The 20432-nt window shown below is 39.0% G+C and overlaps 1 protein-coding gene across 1 annotated transcript in view; it reads right to left on the bottom strand.

Moving 5' to 3' along the window:
• Positions 1 to 1482: 1482 nt before the first annotated feature.
• Positions 1483 to 20432, bottom strand: part of LOC131157559 (protein REDUCED CHLOROPLAST COVERAGE 3) — a 42832-nt gene continuing 23882 nt past the window's right edge. Inside the window, exons 18-23 of the mRNA XM_058111804.1 lie at positions 19971 to 20104; positions 19546 to 19729; positions 19262 to 19393; positions 18307 to 18419; positions 18142 to 18223; positions 1483 to 3360 (exon numbers count right to left, since the gene is read on the bottom strand). Of these exons, the coding sequence (XP_057967787.1) occupies positions 1732 to 3360; positions 18142 to 18223; positions 18307 to 18419; positions 19262 to 19393; positions 19546 to 19729; positions 19971 to 20104 (2274 nt within the window). The 3' untranslated portion in view covers positions 1483 to 1731. The remainder of the gene's footprint in view (positions 3361 to 18141; positions 18224 to 18306; positions 18420 to 19261; positions 19394 to 19545; positions 19730 to 19970; positions 20105 to 20432) is intronic.

Here is a 20432-nt window from a genome sequence, read left to right as displayed (position 1 = left end):
GGTCTAAGCACTCCTTTAATTTTGTAGAGCTGGAGGAAGCAGCTCACAAGAAAATGGACTTTCTAAAAGATTTTCAGAGTATGTCTTTTTTTATAGAAGATTCATAATCAACCTCATCTTTTTCCATTCGTGGCTACAAATGATGCTGCAAGACTCCTTTCTTTAACATTCGAGCTATTTGTGCTTCCTTTTGCCCACGCCTGATTGGTGATTGGGTGAAGAAATCTCTTGTTAGTTCCAGTAAACTCTTCTAGCTGCATATCCCCTTATGAGCACCAACCCATTTCTTTTTTGTTTAAAGGCAGTAAATCACGAAAGTCTCTCTCTTAAGTCATCTTCAACCTTGAGTGTGTATTTGTCCAAGAATGAGTGTTGGCAGTTCCAATGGGGACTAAACTACCAAAAAGTATACATAAGTTTGTTCTAATATTTGAGGTCTTTCTTTTTTTCTGTAAGTTGAAGTTTTAGCACTTTAGATGTTTGATAATCTTGATGGCTTGTTTGCTATACTGGAATAGAATTGATTCAAAGTGAAAAGTGAAATGAAAAATTATATGATAAATGTGTAAAAATATGAAACTTAGGTCCATTATCTTCTTGCATAGCAAACATTGAATTAGTGGTGACGAGAATTAGAGGATATCTGTTTAGAAGTGATTGGCAATTCGCAGATTGTAATTGCCAAAGTTTGTTAAAACTCTAAAAATCTATTTTTGAATTGAGTTCAAAATTGTAGCTTTTCTAACAGAGACTGCAACAATGAAAAGCTCGATTGCACAAAGGAAACAAGAGAAAGAAGTCGACAATGGCAGAAAAACAGATGTGATGGAGTGGGTATTAAGAAGAGCCCGAGTATGCAAAAGCATGTACAATACCATACAAGCATACTTCTACTATTGGATTGAAGTGTTAAACATCTTGTCATATTGGTAGTCTAAATATTCATGTTATGCATTGAAATTTATCATGTTGAGCCATCTTTCTAGCAGGTTGTAGGAACACAAGTATAAAAAAAATAAAAATTCTACTCCAAAAGCCTAAGCTACTTTTGGAAAGTAGTGACGTATTGGCATATATAGTACACCACATTCCAAAACCTAGCTACTAGAGATGGAGAATCCTGCTTTTAAAACCACACGCAAGAAGACACTACCAAAAAGGGCACATTTCCCTCCCAAAAAGTTAAAAAATAAAAAAATTTAAAAACAGAAAGATGAGCAGGAGACGGGAACATTTAAACAGTAAGAAAAGCAATTTGCTTGTAAACAATTTTCCCACCATCACACAATCTACAATCAAGAGCAAAACATGTTTTCTATGAAGGCAACTAATTAGTATTTTTTTCACTTCTGCTGCTGCAGATTGAAAATAGAGGCTACGCCTAATTCCTCTATCCATCAGTTTCTTCTACCAAAATAAACAAAATCTGAAAACACAAATGCAGGCGCACACCCGCACACAAACACACAGGCACACAGCAACTATAGAACAAGCAAACTAGCCTTTTATTAACTCAATAAAAACTCTTTATTACAACAGAGACCATGAAAACAACCGAAGTGAGCTGCGCACTGACCAAAAGAAATAAAACTTATTGTGACTAGAAGTTCCTTGCTTATCAGTTTTTTCCAACATTTCTATAGAGCCACTACAATGTGATGCAAGGTAACTGTCCAAGCACAACCAGCAGATGGAACAGTGCACCCCCACAAGTTTTCATCTCTCACCTCTTCAGTGGACTGAAGCACAAATGGACTGGTTGTGCAACCCAGTCCCGGCATCTGTGATTTGTTGCTTATTTCTTCTCCATTTTTTTACCACTATAAAGCCTCCACCATCACTGTTCTTATTCTTATTTACATCTAATGGCTTCTGATGTTGACAATCACTGGATTGAGAACCCAAGCCTATATATCCCTTGTTCTTACTTCCAATTTCTATAATTGCTCTGTCATTTGCAACTGCTTCTGAAGAAGAAATGTCAGAGTTATTTTCACAAGCAGCAGCCTCGCTTGCAGGATCCAAATTCTGCTGGACTGAGGTCACAAAAAAATTAAGCAGTATATTCCTTGCAAGCTCCGATTTCTCTTTATCAGAGCTGCTCTCTTTCAATCTATCATCTTCAATTTCTGCAGCAGTCGTATCAAGTTTTTCTTCTGCAGAGAACTCTTCATTCATATTGCCTGAAGAATTTGAATCAGTTGAGCCCTTAGAATCTCCATTTGCTGAAATTAATTGCCAAGCTCTCCTTGGTACAAACTTGGGTGCATGAGGATTCATAATTTTGTGGGGCCCAAACCCTCCACTTCTTTCCATAATGGGGTGTTGGTGCTTCACAAAACCATGATTCACATGGAATGCATGACTGGTCCTATAATATAACGGTGATCTAGGCCCATAAGGAATTCTCACGGCTACTGAGGGTTGAGGAAGACCCACAGGCACTGCAGGAATGCCTTGGCTAGTCCTTAAATCATAAACACTACTTATTGGGTGAGCCATACAAAGGGCACCAGGATTGAATGGTTGAGCTGCAGCTGAAAGCTTACTCCCATTTTCTGATGGCTTTTCCAGATCCTCTGAACAGGAAACATCTTCAAGTTCTGGAGCAGGCATCCCTGATAAATCAACACTTTCATGAATGTCTTTTGTTTCTTCATGATCCAGTATTGTCTCATTCATAGTAATGTTGTTTGTTTGTTCCTCCCTTCTTGCTTCCAGTGCAGAGTCAGTTTCAGTTTTCCCCTCAACTGTTTCTGCTTTCTCCACTATGGGCTTTAAAATTGTACCTGGGGGTGCCACAGCCACTTCTTTGTAAGATGCAGATTTTGAACCCACGTCAGAGAGAGTTGATGGGGTCGAGGAATATTTGGATGCCAAAGTTTCTGCCTGGGATTTGATTGGATCCTCTCCTGCAATCAATTTAGGTGCCTCCGATCGCTTTCTTAACGATGGATTGATTGAAATGGTCTTTATCAACATCTCTTGTGCTGGTGAAATGACATCCTCCCAACTGTTATTTTCTTTAAAATTCATGCACTCAGGGCTCTTTATCTTTGAACTTGCAAAGCCTGATCTTTTCCGGCTAAATTTTCTACCAGCAATGTTACCAGAGCGCCCTTTGGAACTGGCCTCTTGCCACCCATCATCTGAATTTGTTTGATCAGCTTCACTTTCAATTGTCCGCTCAAGTCTGGTGATACTATCAGTTTCTTCTTCTTTGGGATGGGCTGTGCACAGATTCACTCCCGTATTAACCTCTGCTATAGTCATAGTGTCTTTTGAACCATCATGGAGCATGGCATCATCAGTGGTGGCATAATTCTGCATTTGATGGGACTTGCTGCTAGTTTGCACCACCTAAAATATGATGAGCAAAAATTAAAATTAAAAAAAACTAAAAAATTGCATGTTAAGTGTCACAGGTTCAGAAAGGAGGCCTGCCAGGCATTGTAAGTTTCACCCATCTCATTTTCACTAAGGCAACAACGATATAAAGTGAGGAGATCTGTGTTGAATGTTGGTGGATAAATCTATCATAAATCAGTTTGTTTAAAAAATCTGGAAGGGAACCAGTTCGTCCAGGGCTATAGAACTTCGAAAGCTGACTAGATATCCAACAAGACAATTGGGATTATGATCTCATTCCACCACTGCCAAGCTGATACAGTTCAATCACCTTTAGTTGATTCATGCAAGTTCCCTCTACAGTGATCAAATAGGATGTAAAATGTGCATCTGTTGGATATGAACATATCAAAGAAGAAGCATGCTTTGTACAAAAGGGCCTGGAATACCATGTAAACATCTGCTTAAGGCCTATGACATCCAATCGAATGTCCAAGTATTCTCTGTGGTAACTGTTGGAGAAAAAATGGGTACTTAGTGTTGAGTCATATTCCATTCAGCAACCAAACAGTGATCAAATAGGTTTCAACTCTGTTGGGTACAAATATATCATAAAAATAGCATGCTTTCATTGCTTTGTACTAAACACATGTTGAGACATATGACATCTAGTTGTATCAAAACCTAAGACTATCTTAGTACTCTGGAACTGTTGGGGAAAAAATATTGAGTGATTTCAAGTCATATTTAGGCAGCACTAAACCATAGGAAGAGTGTTGTGTTTCTTCCACCGTCAAAATAACAGATGAAATTATGGGAAAATATCCAAATTGCAGCAAAATCTGTTAGCTTTAATGAAAAGGCTCGGCTACTTTAAACTTCAATTACAAGTATTTGGGCTGATTTTCTACTCAGAGTTTACATATTATTGCACTGTTAATAAATATTTATGACTTCACTGTATTCTGACACTATTCAACTTGACAGTTAATAAATTTTAAGTAGTTCAAATTAACATTTCTGATCTTATTTCGGAGGTTAGCTTCCAGCAACACCTGAGATGACATTTTCTGAGGTTACCCAAAAGTAAACTCCTGCAAAGCTAAAGACAACCGAAACATTTTAAAAGGAGATTAGTCTCTCAAACATTTGAGTCATTCAGAGTATCTAAACGAAAGATAGTAAGGTTATTGGTTGATTTGGCATGTGCTTGGTTTCCTATTAACTGGGTGCTGGGGAAGAAAAGGAATGACCAGCTTTTTCGCAAGCAGTTTGTGTTGGCACATTTACTTTGGGATGAGATTGTTTTTCTTGTCTCTATTCAGGTTTTGGCTCCAAGTGCTTTTAGGGGTATCCCTTTAACTAGGTTCAAAGATATCGGTGGCCTGCTTGGTGGAGGAATGAGGATGTAAGGGGAAATACCATGGCTGAGGACCTTTAGAACTCGGAAGCAAGAACAGCCGACCTCTTTTGCCCTTTTTCTGTTATTGTAAATGGCTGGCTCTTCTCTATGGAGAAAATTCCAAAGCAAGGTATTCCACAAGTAATTATGATTCCAAACGGGGAGAGGCTGGAAGAAGATGGTGGAGGCTATGGAAGATTTTGAGGCAGTCAATTGAAAGAGAGACATTCAATAATCAGGTTGTCCTAAACCCAACTCCGGTGAGGTATTGTCCACTTTGGCCCACTAGCTCATGGATTTGTCCTAAAAAAGGCGCCTCACATAGTTGGAGTCCAAACTATTCTTATAAACCCAAGATCTCCCTAGTACACATTCAATGTGGGACCATGGCAGGCTCTCCTGTCCGATCTCTGATACCCTTGTTAGAGTGGCTTACACCTCTGTGTAGGATTACGTAAGCTTTCAGTTTGAAGAGTTAAGCAATGTGATTTTGAAATATTGTTCAAGATAGTACCATAAATGACAGAGGGTGCGCCTTGGATCAATAGTAAGGTTTCTCATTCGTGACTGGTTGATCACGGGTTCGACTCAAGGAAACAATCTCTCTGCATAAAAGCAGGGATAAGGTTGCATATACAGTGACTACCCTCCCCCTATCCATGCAAAGCACTCTTTTTATAATACCATAAATGACAATGGAATATTGTAGCGTTTTTTCCACAACATCTAGCTCATGCTGTGTGTTAAGGAGTGACAATGTAATGGGGAAAAGGGGGAGTGAGATACTGCTATAATTGTATTCTCCAAGGATTTTGAATGAATATATGATTATCTGTGTTATCGTTTGTATGATTATTCTCTTGTAGTTGAATAATACAAGTAGTCATTTTCATTGTGGTGTTTTGTTGCCTTGGATTGTGATGTCTCTGATTGTTATAGTCTTATTCGGTGTATAAGAATATATTGCTCGTGTGATATCCTATTGTTCCTTGGTTTTCTTGAGTATTGAGACTCACCAGGTGCTCGTGATTGCAGGCTTGAACGTGTGAGACTTGGCTGACTTGTTGAGGGAGAGCTCTCAACGAGTGCCACACAACCCTTACTTGAGTCCCATTTTGGGGGTCCGTGACAGTTGGTATCAAAGCACAGTGTGTGCGAGCACCATGAGTGGTAATAGGAGAAACAAGTCAAGAAAAATGGAGCGCATTGAGGCGCTTGAGACGAAACTTGTAACCCTGGAGAGAACGTGCGGTGAACTCCAAGGGTTGGTGGCAACATTGATAAAAGAGAAGAGCATGCCAACAGAGCTTGAGGCCGCTGAAGAAAACCCTAGAGAAAATCTCTATGAGGTATCAAAAGTTGTAGAGAGACTTGAGGAACTTGTAAAATTCATTCCACGTGTGAAATCCCTAGAGAAACGGCCAAGAGAACTTGAGGCCTTCCAGAAGAGTATCGAGCAGTTGGAAGCCTTTGAGAGTAGGCTGGAACATATTGAGGGCATATTGCCATCTCTTTCGTCCCAACGGGGAGAGCCAATAGAGCTTGAGGCCTCCTTACGGGAGCTAACGGATAATTTTGATTTCCTTACAGAAGATGTTAAGGAATCCATTACTGCTTTGAAGGAAGATTTGAAGGAGATGGGCAATGTCCAAAGTGCGGTGGTCCAAGTCCAGAGGGATTTACAAGAGATCACTGTGAAAGTGAATGCAATGGCACAGATAGCCCGAAGGCCGATTGCAGATCCAATTGAGAGTTTTCGATTGAAGGTACCGGTATCTAAAAGTTTTGGGGGTACGCGAGATGCCAAGGAGCTGGATAATTTCTTCTTTGATATGGAGCACTACTTCACGTGCTCACGAGTGGATCTAGAAGTGGACCGGGTAAATCTGGCAATGGTATACCTGGCAGGGGATGCAAAAGTGTGGTGGAGAACTAAATGGAATGATATTCAGCACAATAGATGTGTTATCAACACATGGGAGGGGTTGAAACAGGCGTTGAAGACTCAATTCTATCCCGAAAATGTGGAGTACATAGCAAAGTGCAAAGTAATGGAATTGCAACAAACCAGCTCAATAAGGAGCTATGTACGAGAATACCAAGCCTTGATGTTGGACATTATAGACATGACCGAATCAGACAAACTAATTCATTTTCTTCGGGGTTTGAAGACATGGCCAAGGAATGAATTGCGTTGGCAGGGTACTGGTGATCTCTCTTCTGCCCTCGCTGCTACCGAACGGTTCGATGATTTTTCAGATAATTCTGGGAAGCGAAATTTCCCTACATCAGCCAATAATGATTTCAGGCCCAGTAAAGTGTATAAGCCCACAAATGGGGGAAGGGATAGGGAAACAAATAGTTCTTAGAAAGATAAAAGAGCACCCATGGTTAAGGAGGGGAGGGGCGGACGAACAGGGGGTGGAGAGCGTCGACCGATCTCTTGTTTTCTTTGCATGGGACCACATCGAGTGGCGGAGTGTCCTGAACGTAAGGCTTTGAATGCTATAAAGGCCCTTCGAGGGGAAACCAAAACCCCAACAGCAATCCCAGAAGAACAACCGAATATGGTGGGAGCATTGAGATTTTTGGGGGCATTAGAGCGTCAAGTAATTAACAACAAGTCTCAGGAGAAGGGACTAATGTACGTTGATCTACTTTTGAATGGAAAGAAAATCAAGGCCATGATTGATACAGGGGTCACCCATAATTTCATTGCTAATTCTGAAGCTCAACGGTTAGAATTGCAAGTAGATAAGGATGTGGGTAAGTTAAAAGCAGTGAATTCTCAAGCGTTAACCACGGTGGGGGCGGCACCTAAAGTGGCATGCCAAATGGGATCATGGTCTGGAACAATTGATTTCACTGTGGCACCCCTTGACGACTTTGATGTGGTATTGGGGATGGATTTTCTTAAAGTGACACACTCAATGTTGATCCCAGCTGCGGATTGTCTTGTGATAATGGGAAGTGCACCTTGTGCAGCCCTGTAGCCTACAACAATTTCGATGAGAGGAAGTTGTTTTTGGCCCTCCAATTCAAAAAGGGAGTAAAAAGGGGAGAATTTTCTTTCGTGGTTCTACCAGTAGTCTCAGAAGATGTAGAGGTAGGGAAATATCCACTTGAGATTAAGAAAGTTTTAGAAGAGTTCAAGGAGGTGATCCCAGAACAGCTACCGAGGGTTTTACCACCTCGACGACAGATTGACCACAAAATTGAACTTTTGCCAAGAGTAAAACCGCCAGCACGTGCCCCTTATCAAATGGCGCTGCCAGAGTTAGCTGAACTTAAAAGGCAACTGAATGATCTTATTGCAGCAGGGTTCATCCGTCCTTCAAAAGCACCTTTTGGGGCCCCAGTGTTATTTCAGAAGAAACAAGATGGTAGTTTGCGCTTGTGTGTAGATTATCAGGCTCTTAATAAGGTGACGGTGCGCAACAAGTATCCCATTCCACTGATTGCTGATATTTTTGACCAGTTAAGTACAGCTACATATTTCACGAAACTGGACTTGAGGTTGGGATATCATCAAGTGTGCATTGTTGAGGGAGATGAACCAAAGACCACTTGTGTCACCCGGTATGGAGCATTTGAATTCCTTGTCGTGCCTTTTGGGCTAACAAAAGCACCCGCTACCTTTTGTTCTCTAATGAATCAGGTTTTTCAGGACTACCTTGATCAGTTTGTAGTTGTTTACCTTGATGACATAATGGTTTTCAGTGCATCCTTAGAAGAACATAAAGATCATCTTCGGAAGGTTTTTCAAAAACTCAAAGAAAATTAGTTATATGTAAAAGGGGAGAAGTGTGCTTTTGCTCAAAAGCGTATTAAATTCTTGGGGCATATCATTGAGGAGGGCCAGATACAGATGGATTCAGCTAAAGTAAAAGCTATCAAGGAGTGGCGAGCACCTACATCCGTTAGAGAACTGCGAACTTTCTTGGGTCTAGCCAACTACTATCGAAAGTTTATAGAGGGGTACTCCAGAAGAGTTGTATTGTTAACAAATTTACTGAGGAAGGGGTAACCATGGGGGTGGTCAAAAGAGAGCCAATCAGCATTCGTTGAATTAAAAGAAAAGATTGTAGGAGATCCTGTGCTAATCCTTCCTGATGTGACAAAACCGTTTGAAGTGCAAGTAGATGCCTTAGACTTTGCATTAGGGGGAGTTCTCTTGTAGGAAGGGCATCCAGTTGCTTTTGAAAGTAGAAAATTATCGAGTGCCGAACGGAATTACACAGCACTAGAAAAGGAGCTTCTCGCAGTGGTACACTGTCTTCGGGTGTGGAGGCACTATCTCTTGGGGTTCAAATTTGTGGTAAAAACCGATAATGTGGCAGTTACTCACTTTTTGTCACAACCTAGACTAACGTCAAAACAAGCCCATTGGCAGGAGAAACTAGTTGAATTTAATTTTGATTTTGAATATAAAGTAGGGAAGACGAATGAAGTGGCTGATGCTTTAAGTAGAAAAACCAAATTGGCAGCATTGAAACTCATCAGTCATCTATCAACTAGTAGGGTGGCGTTACCTTTGAAGAATCTTATCAAGAAACATTTAAGTACAGACCAACAGGCGCAGTCACTGAGCAAACTAATAGAAGAAGGGAAGACACGACAATTCTGGGTAGAAGATGGACTAATAATGACTAAAGGCAGGAGAGTCTATGTGCCCAAAGCTGGAAACTTGAGGAAAACCTTACTAAAAAAGTGCCATGATACGTTATGGGCTGGTCATCCAAGATGGCGAAGAACTCAGGCATTGATTACACAGGGGTACTATTGGCCGAATATGCAAGATGATGTGATGAGTTATACCAAAATTTGCTTGATCTGTCAACAAGACAAGGTAGAAAGAAAGAAGACCTCAGGTTTATTGGAGCCATTGCTAGTGCCTGCCAGGCCATGGGAGAGTGTCTCTTTGGACTTCATTTCCTCGTTGCCAAAAGTAGAGGAGTATGACACAATTTTGGTGGTGATTGACCGATTCTCTAAGTATGCTACTTTCGTACCAGTCTCGAAGCCATGTTCAGCAGAGAAGACAGCTCAGCTATTCTTCAAGCATGTGGTGAAATATTGGGGTGTTCCAGAAAGCCTAATCAGTGATAGGGATGTTAGATTCACAGGGGGATTTTGGGGTGAACTCTTTCGTTTGATGGGTTCAAATCTTAATCTGTCCACCAGCTATTACCCACAGACAAATGGCCAGACCGAACATTTTAATGGGATGCTGGAAGAATACTTGCGACATTTTGTTCACTCCAATCAGAAGAACTGGGTTACTTTACTGGACACGGCACAATTCTGTTTTAACTCTATGAAATCTTCTGCGACTAATAAAAGCCCTTTTGAGATTTTGACGGGTTAACAACCGACTCTCCCGCACACTCTAGATGGTCCATACAAAAGAAATTGCCCAAAAGCATACCAATTCACGAAAAATTGGTTGCAAAACATCGAAGTCACTTGAGCTCAGTTAGAAAAAGCGTCGAAGCGCATGAAGAAATGGGCTGACAAAGGGAGACGCCCACAACAATTTGAAGCTGGAAATCTGGTTCTTGTAAAAGTGCCGCCGGAGACATTTCGATTTCTTCGCGGCAAGGATAAAAGGTTGTTACGCCGTTACGAAGGTCCAATCAGAGTGATCGAGAAGGTGGGACATGCATCTTATCAGCTTGAGCAACCCGAGTGGATGAAAAGCCACAGACGTCCAGTCCATTCCGTGTTTCATGTAAGCAATTTAAAGCCATTCCACACCGATGCAGCAGATCCGCACCAACAAAAGTCAAGGAGATCAACAATTTCCAGAAGGCAGCCTGTCAACAAGGAAGTCCAGGAGATCATTGCAGACAGAGTCGTCAATGCAGAAGGTCGTCAACAACAACAATTTCTGGTTCAATGGCTGGGGCTGGGGGAAGAAGAGAATAGCTGGGAAAAGGCAGAAAACCTTCAACATGCCATACAGAAGATTGAAGCTTTCAAAAATTCGTAGTCAACGACATCTACTTCGACATCAGCCGAGTGCAAAGCCCTTCTACAACACATCGACGAGGACGTCGATAAAATGAGTGGGGGAGGATGTTAGGGAGTGACAATGTAATGGGAAAAAGGGGGAGTGAGATACTGCTATAATTGTATTCTCCAAGGTTTTGGAATGAATATATGATTATCTGTGTTATCGTTTATATGATTATTCTCTTGTAATTGAATAATACAAGTGGTCCTTTTTATTATGGTGTTTTTTTGCCTTGGATTGTGGTGTCTCTGATTGTTATAGTCTTATTCGGTGTATAAGAATATATTGCTCGTGTGATATCCTATTGTTCCTTGGTTTTCTTGAGTATTGAAACTCATCAGGTGCTCGTGATTGCAGGCTTGAACGTGTGAGACTTGGCTGACTTGTCGAGGGAGAGCTCTCAACGAGGCCCTTACTTGAGTCCCATTTTGGGGGTCCGTGACACTGTGCAATGTACTTTGGTTGGGCGAAAAGTGGCAAATCTCAATCTCATCTTCTTCTTTTTTCACCTTGCTCTATTGCTTGTTGATTGTAGAATAATATTTTCAGTTTGCTCGGACAAAATTGTGTTTGTCCAAATTACCTAGATGTTTCTTACTACTCTTTTAAGGCTTTGGTGAAACTGAGGGAGCAAAGCAGTTGCTGAGGAATGCAGTTTTCCAGTGATTGGGAGTATATGATATGAGAGAAATTCACAGGTTTTGAAGTCATTTTAAGCTGTTGCATTAGGTCTAGGACAAAGCTTCTTTATGATTATGCTGCCAAACTGTTGCATTAGGTCTAGGGCAAACCGTTGCATTTGGGCAGTCCAACAGTGGAGCTAGTTATGCTTCAGGACTAGCTTTCATCGTGATTGGGGGGGCAGACCACGGCAAAAGTTGATACTTATGTCATTAGAGACCTGCCCATCTATGAGTCTATTCATCACAGCCCATATAGAAGGGCTTGAAAAAAATAAATAAATAAATAAGGTACACTTTCCTCATTCATTCCCACTGTCCATGAATACTAGAAAATAGGTATATTTTTCATGATGTAATCACTATCTTAATATCATGCACTGCATTTATTCAAACCCTACAAGCTTAATGCTTGCAAGCAAACAAGTAGTTACCACACATCCTTAAAATTCGCAGCAAGAGTTCGTTGAATTGTCATTGACGCCCAGGGATCTTTAAAGTCAGTTTCTGAATACATTGTTGCATTGTTAGATTAAATTTGCAGTCTTAATCACATCCTTTTCCTGATAGTCAATGTGAGAACTACAGTCCCAATCAGGATGGATAACATAAAAGGAATATTTGTTATGACGTCAACCATGAGGTCTCATGGGTTCAATTTTGCTTTCTTATGGCAGTGCAGGGATGTCATTAAAGCTGACTTGTCAAGGGTTTTCCAGAAAGTTTATGCTAATGGAGTAATTTCTAACCGCATGAACACTTTTATCATCTTAATTCCTAAAAAGGAAAGTTCTATCAGGACGAATGATTTCAGACTTCCAAGTCTGACCACTGATGTTTATAAGATTTCTGCTAAGGTCATTGCAGATAGGTTTTAGATGATACTACCTCTAGTATGAAAAAAACTGCTTGATGTTTCTCTGGTGGCCACTAAGGCTTAGTTCCCCCCCCCACCCCTGCGGTTTATAAAAGGGAACTGATGAAAAGGAGCTGATTGAGATTCTTGTAAAAATTGTTTGGGCCCATTGACAAAGGAGTTGTTAAAAATAAAAAAGCTATTTTTGAGTGTTTGGTAAAAAAGTTGGAAGGTGGCTAAAAGTATTTTAAGTGGCTAAAATGGAGAAGTATTTTTTAGCAAACAGTGTTTTAAAAGGCGAAGACGTAAGGTGAGGCGTTTTACTCCTAGTAAGGCGAAGTGTAAGCCTCAAGGAGTTGACATGTAAGCCTTTTTAGTTTTTTGTTGAAAATATACATAAATAAATTATAAATATTAAATTTTTCTATAAATTTTATTATATATTTTTAAACCCTAAATAACTTAAAGTAGGGCTAAGTCAGAAGTTCAAGTTCAGATCCCAGTACATATGTGCTTTTCTTGGTTAAAAAGAGCCACGTGTCCCTAACATACATACATATATATAAACTCCACAGCAGATCCCAACCCCACATCTCTCCAGTCTTTTGTCTCTCTTGACTTTCGTGTCTCAGCATCTCTCAAATCTTCTCCTCTCTCTCTCTCTCTCTCTCTCTCTCGCTTCTCAGATCCCATGATCTCTTTCAGCCAAACAATCTCCAAATGCAAAGGGAGAGAGGTCAAGCAGTGGAATATAGGTCCTCGAACAGTCGTCGATATTCACGGAATGAGATAGACGTCACGAAGATGAGAGAAGACGCTGAAGATTTGGAGAAGGTATGAAGTACTTCAAGTGTTGAGGATCTGCCAGGTCCTTGACATGGAGAGAGATCACCCAAGAAGATAAAGTTGCTAGAGTAGGAAGATTTGGAGTCGATTGATCATCTGAAAAGTTGTCGATGGTCATGAGAGAGGATCGTTCGTTAATGGAGGCTTCAAGATTTGAAGAATCTCAACAAATGAACAAGCAAGAACCCTAATATTTACATTCGGTACACAATCTATAACGCATATGCACCTCTGGTAAAGGCATAAAAGGTGCACTTTTTGGGTCAAAGCATACTCCCAGCACGAGAAGGCGCATGCCATTGGGGATTTTTGCCTTTATAATTGCACCTTGGTTTGTTTTAGGTAGAAAAATCATTGTGGCATGCCCTAATAACTCCTTTTAAAATGGCACTTATAATTTTGTAATATTTGAAAAACTAAGGACAATGGAATAGAATAATTTATTGGGACAAAGCTAGTTTATAGCTTTTAAAAGCTTCAAATCCATAGCTTTTAAAAGTTCTCCAAAACAGTTAACAGATGGCTTTTTAAAAGCTGAAAATATTGTACCCAGCTTTTACTTTTGAAAAGTAGAAGTTGAGGCAAAAATGGGGGTGAAACTCACCCTAAGGAAGTTGGAAGATGTTAAAAGGGAAAACCTAATGTTTCAAGTTAGATTCAAGAAAGCATATGATAGGGTGAATTAGAGATTTCGGGATTTTGTTTTAGATATAAAGGGGTCTGGTTCGAGATGAAGAGGTTGGATTAAAGGTTTTTTCTTCTTCCCTTTCAGTTCTTATCAACAAAGAACCAAAGACTTCTTTTTGGCCACCAGGGGGTTGAGGCATGGGATCTTTTGTCTCCTTTTCTCTTTATTTCGGTCACTCATGCTTTTAAGTAGGATGGTTCATAGGGATTGTCAGGGTCTTTCATCAAGGAGGTATAATGTAGTTGTTTTACATTTTTAATTTATTGATGATGTCACTTTGTGTCTAGGTCCCCTTTTTGGTTATACTATTACCACTTTACATGTTTTTGAGCTATTTGTCAAGGTTAAAGATTAATTTGGGTATATGTGGTATATGTTGACTTTATGAGTCTTATCCTATTTTGATAATGACAAATCCTAAGTATCTCACTCGTGCGTCTAGTGTTTGAACAAATTTATCTTTCAGAAGGCACAAAGAGTCGAGGTAAATTGGAAGCCATGAGGTACTTAAAGAATATATCACCTGGCTTGCTGCATGGAAAAGTGAAGAGCAAGGAAGGAAGATTTTATATTTTCAATTGTAATGCATTAAGTTTGTATTGTAATTGCATATCTTGCATGATATGGTTTTTTGCTCAATACTGACCATAGAATGACCTTAGGAGCCAAACTTTTTCATGGAAACCTTTTTCATAAAATGCCAAACTAATACAAAAAGGTTTTGAAACATTCTGAGGTCAAATGAGGGCTTAAACTTAATTTCTTAAGATGCCCAGTCGACCAGCCTCAAAGGCCTAGTCAACCGGTCAGACTTCATAGCCAAAATTTCAATTTTGTAAAGGCACCAGTCGACCAACCTGATGATCCGGCAGACCGGATCTTGAGCCCCAGTCGACCGAACCTTGGGGATTTGAAAATCGCCTAAGGCCAGTTAACCGGAGCCTACCCAAGTCGACCAAACCTCTCGAGTTGAACTATTTTTTTAAAGCCAAAAACGGTCATTAAATTCAAATTTAATCATTCTTAAATGCCCCAACGGTCACTTAACAGCTAGTTTTTGAAAGTGCCTATATATACCTTGCTCAAAACTCATTTATCAACTTTTGATGATCTTCCTAATACATATACATATTTTGAGCTTTGATTTCCACTCATCCTTTCAAAAACAAAGATTTTATTTACTCTCTTCTACTCTTCATTTCAAAAATCTGTTAGAGAGCAAATCTTGAGTTTCTCTCACTTATTTTCTTGATAAATATTTTTGGGGAAACCATTTGGTAGCTAGTGAATCTTTGCGCATATCTATTGCAAGATTCAAGAGCTCATCTTGTCATTGCAAAAATCATATTGAGCTAAACCCTAACTTCTCCTACACTATATTTTTGAAAATCATTTTTGGAGAAATAACTTTGGGGTTTTAGATCTTTGAAAGTATATATTACATATTTCATTTTTGAATCAAAGATCATTTAGTTCTCTCATTGATTTCAAATATATTCTTTTGAGAGAGAAAACCCTAAAACTCTATTGAGCATAAATCCTATCATATAAGAGTGCACTTAGAATTTCATTCGTACAACTTCGCTTTTTGAGAAGCATTTACTCGTACGCACAACTTTTTCATATCTTTTGTATCCCTGCGGTTTGGTTAGTGAACCGTGACCAAGCGTGGGGTATCGCATGAAGAGGAGGGCTCCATCCTGGAAGGAGTGGTTTTAAGGGTTTGCCGAAACTCGTAAAAAATCATTGTGTTTGCTCTCTCTTGCTTAAACTATTTACTTTCTGCATTTGTATGTTATATTCAATTTGTTGTGCATGATTTAAATATTTGCATATCTTAATATTTGTGGGATTTGTGATTGCTTTGAAAATCCTAGGTTTGTGCAATACTGATTGTGGTTTTAAAAATAGGACATACTTGACCTAGAGTTTTTAAAACTTCCAATTCACCCCCCCCCCCACCCCCCCCAACTCTGGAATACATCATAAATCACAGTATAGATGCTATTAATCTGACCCAAGATGTGACTTCTTGGTTCACTACTCAGGCAAGTCGTGGGTTCTGTTGTCTGACTCATCTAGGAGTCCCATTTAATGGTAATCCTAATCCCTGATATTTTCAGATCCAGTAGTTTCTAAGGTTTCTAAGCATCATAATGATTGGAAGACAGGTCATTTTTTCCTTTGGGGGGTCATATTACATAGTTCCCAGCTTGTATTTCTTCAAATCCCCTCTTTGTTTTGTCTTTGCTTAGGGTTCCTATTGGTGGGGAAACAAAGTTAGAGATAATTATAAAAGATTCTCTTTGGACCACTGTAAGTGAGAGGGATCATCTTGTAAAGCAGGAGATTATTTTTTCGGGTCTAGAGTGGCAGGGGTGCAGGTCTCAAAAATTTGGTCCCGAAGAACATTGCCCTTTAAGGGAAAGTGGTCATAGTGTTCCCCATTGGAAATTAATTCTCTTCATACAAAGCAATCAAGAGTATATTTAGCTTGCAAAAGAATTGATGGGATGCTAATGTTGGAATTCTAAGGAAAGTTCATGGAAATTCATCTCACAGATTCCACAATTTTGCTTTCACTGTAGTAAATATAAAGGGAGGGATGGATCTCAAGTTCATTTTTTGGAAGGATCTTTATGCGGGGGAGCGTTGTTTTTTCTGCAGCTTTTCCTTTTTTTCTTTTTTTCTTTTTTTGTTGGCCTAATCACTTATCATACTGAGCTTATTTCCTCCCTGATTATTGTTAGGAATTTTATTTCCTAGGAATTTCACTTTCCCCAGAAATCTCAATGACTGGGAGATCAAGGAGATTTCTTTGTTTCGTAATTCGTTGAATTCTTTCTGAACTTATGGAGGATGTTCAGAATTGGATTTTGAATGTCTTTCAAGAGTTCTCTGGTAAATCTCCTTATCTTATTTGATTCCTTTCAAGCCTTTTCCTCTTGCTAATCACCTGAAGAAAGCTACAGAACCCTCAAGGGCAAGGCTTTTGTGCTGATGACCATCTTTAATAGAGTTTAACACCAACAATCTAAAAATTGCCTCCTAATGTGTGTGATGTGATGTCTTATGCTAAGGATGAGATTCATGCTCACATGTTTTTTCATTCTTCAGAGACTTGGAAGTTATGGAATAAAGTTTTAGAATTGTTTGGTGAGTGTGGGCGTGTTCCAGTTCCTTTGGAGCTTTTTAATTTACTGTTTTGGGATGCATGAGGATGGAAGAAGGTTATGGTGGTATGCAGAGTTTTTGTTATTTTCTGGGTGGTTTAATTGCAGAAGAATGTTCACATTTTTCATGATCACTCTGTCCATTCATTTGATTGTGACAGGACCCCATGATTTGGGACAGGCTCACCTAATTTGCATTTCTGTGGGCATTCTCTTCTGGTTGTTTTAGCTTTTTTTTTTCCCCCTCCAATTTTCAGCATGTTTGGATGACTGTTGGCCTGATCTTTCGTATATATATATATATTTTTGGTAAGAATTATTTTCCTCCTGGTACATTCTACCTTCCCCCAACAAACTTTCTTTTTCTATTAAAGAAAAAGATTTTTGTCTTCAACATCATGAAAGGGAAATGATAAGTTTTGATACAAGGTTAGAACTTAGAACATCACACTAAAACCCACATAAAATGATAGATGTCTCTCCAAGGATAGGGTTACACAGACAAAAGAGAACATTCAAAATAATAAAAGTTTTCATCACTGCCTATGTGATTTGAGAACAAGGTTGCAGAGAAGGGATAGACCATTGATACCAAGGATCTTCCCAAACTCGCCAAAGATGACAACTTGCCAAAGGATGAGCAAGTCACCTAAACATGACCATACTCGATTCCATTTTGATGAACCTAATTTGGTACATTCCATGCATGTTGACAAGAATATGGACTTGATATCACAACTTAGAAGATCAAGGCTCCTCATCTTCCAAAATATTTTCCAACTAAGGGAGAATGATGAGCATGAGAGTTTAGGCCAAAATTCTAAGCTCAAGAATTATGAGGACTATTAAATTTTAGAGAGAGCTTCTTGAGGAAATGTTGCAATTTTGTATTTTAATAATTTTCATGCTCTCATAAAACTTTAGAGTATCTTTCAATTTTGGAAAGTAGTATTTATAGTTTTTTTCTGTAAGTCCCCAAGTATTAGTCCTACACTTGAACAGATTCTTCATTCTTCCTTCTTTTTTTCCCTTTTGAAAAGGAATTCCTTCTTATTCTCCACCATCACATTCTATTTTTCTTTATCTCAATATTATTTAACCCATCAAAAAATTAGTAAGGAATTGTAACTACCTTCGCACGCCGCAACTTTCTCCCTGCATCTTCACCTTTTGAATATTGATCAGGATTTATGTAATCGAGGAGATCTGAGACACTGTAACAAATATATAAGGTTTTGGATTAGTCATGTGAATTCAGACATTAAAACCAAGGAATCAGAATATTCTACATCATTACCTGAGGTGGCCTTTCTTTGCAATTGATGCATCTGGCTTTGGAGTTCCATTCCGTGCTGCTTCTTGTTGCTCCATAACTTTTGATTCAAAGTATTCAAGCCACGCAGCAGCATCCTGTAGGGAAGTGCATGGTGCATCAATACATAAATTTTGAAATTTTCTTGACTGTTTACAGTTGATAGATTGGCACGCATTTTAGCTACAACAATAACAAGCCATAAGTCCCACTATGTGGGATCGGCTATATGAATCCTCTTCTGCCAATTCACTCGATCGAGTGGCATTTTCATGGCACGCATTTCAGCTCATGGAAGTTTTTTTTTATTTTTTGAATGAAAATTTCACATAGCTATGTCATTTGTGAAATTTCTTTCAATTAAACCTAATAACTGCAAGCGTCTGCCTAGATGTTAAGAGCAACAAACCTTTTTTAAATGAGAACTCCATGAGTCACAAGGACTTTATAAAATATTCCAAGAAAAAATAATTTATGAAATGGCCGCTACACTACTGCCAAGTACCAACCCACTTCTTCTATGGAAATTCAGCAAGGCAATGGCAAGATTACAAGTTAATTTTAGGCAAATGAAAGTTTAGGTCAATGCTTAGCAACTAGTAATCAACAATATGCAGGTAAACTAGGAGGCCCACAGCCCTAATGATTGCCATTTTGTACAATCAACTAGTGACCACCACCTGAGTGTCAATAGAAATTCCAAAAATACTTACATTTGAACAAAACATGAGAGCACTAATGACAACAAACAAGATTACAGGGGGCAATCCATCAATTATAGTCAATACTAATAACATTTTAAGGGTGACTAGTGGGTTTGAAAAAGGCATTATCAATTTTTTAAGAAGGGGCTCACTTGAAACTTGTGAACTTAACATTAGATAACAAACAGCCAATCCATTATGAACCAGAAGATAATAATTTGAAAGTGTGGAATTACTTGAGTACGGAGATCTTCTAGTCCAAGTTTTTCTTGAAGTATTTGTAGTGTAGTTTGCTCATGTTGGACGCTAAGTGAATATGCTTCCATCAATGAAAGAGCTATGGCTATGGCATGATAGCTTGCAGCAGTCTGTCAAGAGAGGGAACCAATTAAAAGATCTAAGGCATAGGTATATGCATGTGTTCTCATTGTATGTGTATGCGTGTCTGTCTGTCTGTGTGTCTGTGTGTGTGTGTGTGTGTGTGGAGAGAAAGAGAAGAGACAGAGAGAGAGAGAGAGACCTGTATATGATCTGCTCCTAATAGTCTTTGATTGCACTTAAGGGCCTCATGCAGATATCTCAAGGCAATATGAACATTTCCCATTCCCTCTTCCATCATAGCCACATTTATGTATGTCGCAGCTGTGTTGGGGTGAGACAGTCCACATGTGAAGTGAAGAAGAAATAACGCACGGCTGACATACCTGTCAATATTGCGAAAACACTGATCAAAAATGCTGAGGAAGGAAATATAATAAATAATACAAAATGCCTATAAATATAGTAGTGGAAAAAGACATGAACAGATCCAACAGAAAAATTACATCTAGAAGTCAAGTTGTCATAAAGTTATTCAGTAACAAGGTCAGTTTAAAGAATGAAATTTGAAAACTCATCATTTTGAAGAACCATGGACCAGAACAAAGATGGGCTACTATTTCTTACTTCAGAGCCAATTCAATGTGTTGAAGACGATAGTAGAAAACTGAAAGATCCCCATAGCTTTTCATCGTGTCTGGATGGTCAAGTCCAAGTTCCCTTTCATTGATATCCAAAGCCTTTTGTTGATAAATAGTTGCCTAAGCAAGCATGAAATATCAAAAATTAGAAATCAGTGCAACTGGACAACTCTCACAGACTTACAAAAGGTATCAGACAGAGAAAAACAGAGCATGGAAATTAGATGTGGTTGCAAGAGTATAGATTGATGACATACAACATTGAATTTTCATTAATAATTAACTAACAAAAAATCAAAGCTGTATCAGTGTTTCAAGATGTAATTCCTTAAGGCCGTGCAAATTATACTCAGAAAAAAAGAAGTTATAATGCATGGTCAATGTTCAACATAAAATAATTGTAATTCAATTCCAAATAAGGCTAGTACATAGGAGGCCAACCTAAATA

Source organism: Malania oleifera, chromosome 6 (genome assembly GCF_029873635.1).
Source record: "Malania oleifera isolate guangnan ecotype guangnan chromosome 6, ASM2987363v1, whole genome shotgun sequence".
Lineage (NCBI taxonomy): Eukaryota > Viridiplantae > Streptophyta > Magnoliopsida > Santalales > Ximeniaceae > Malania > Malania oleifera.
Note: the sequence above shows the minus strand (reverse complement) of the source record. Positions and strands in the feature narration are given on the sequence as shown.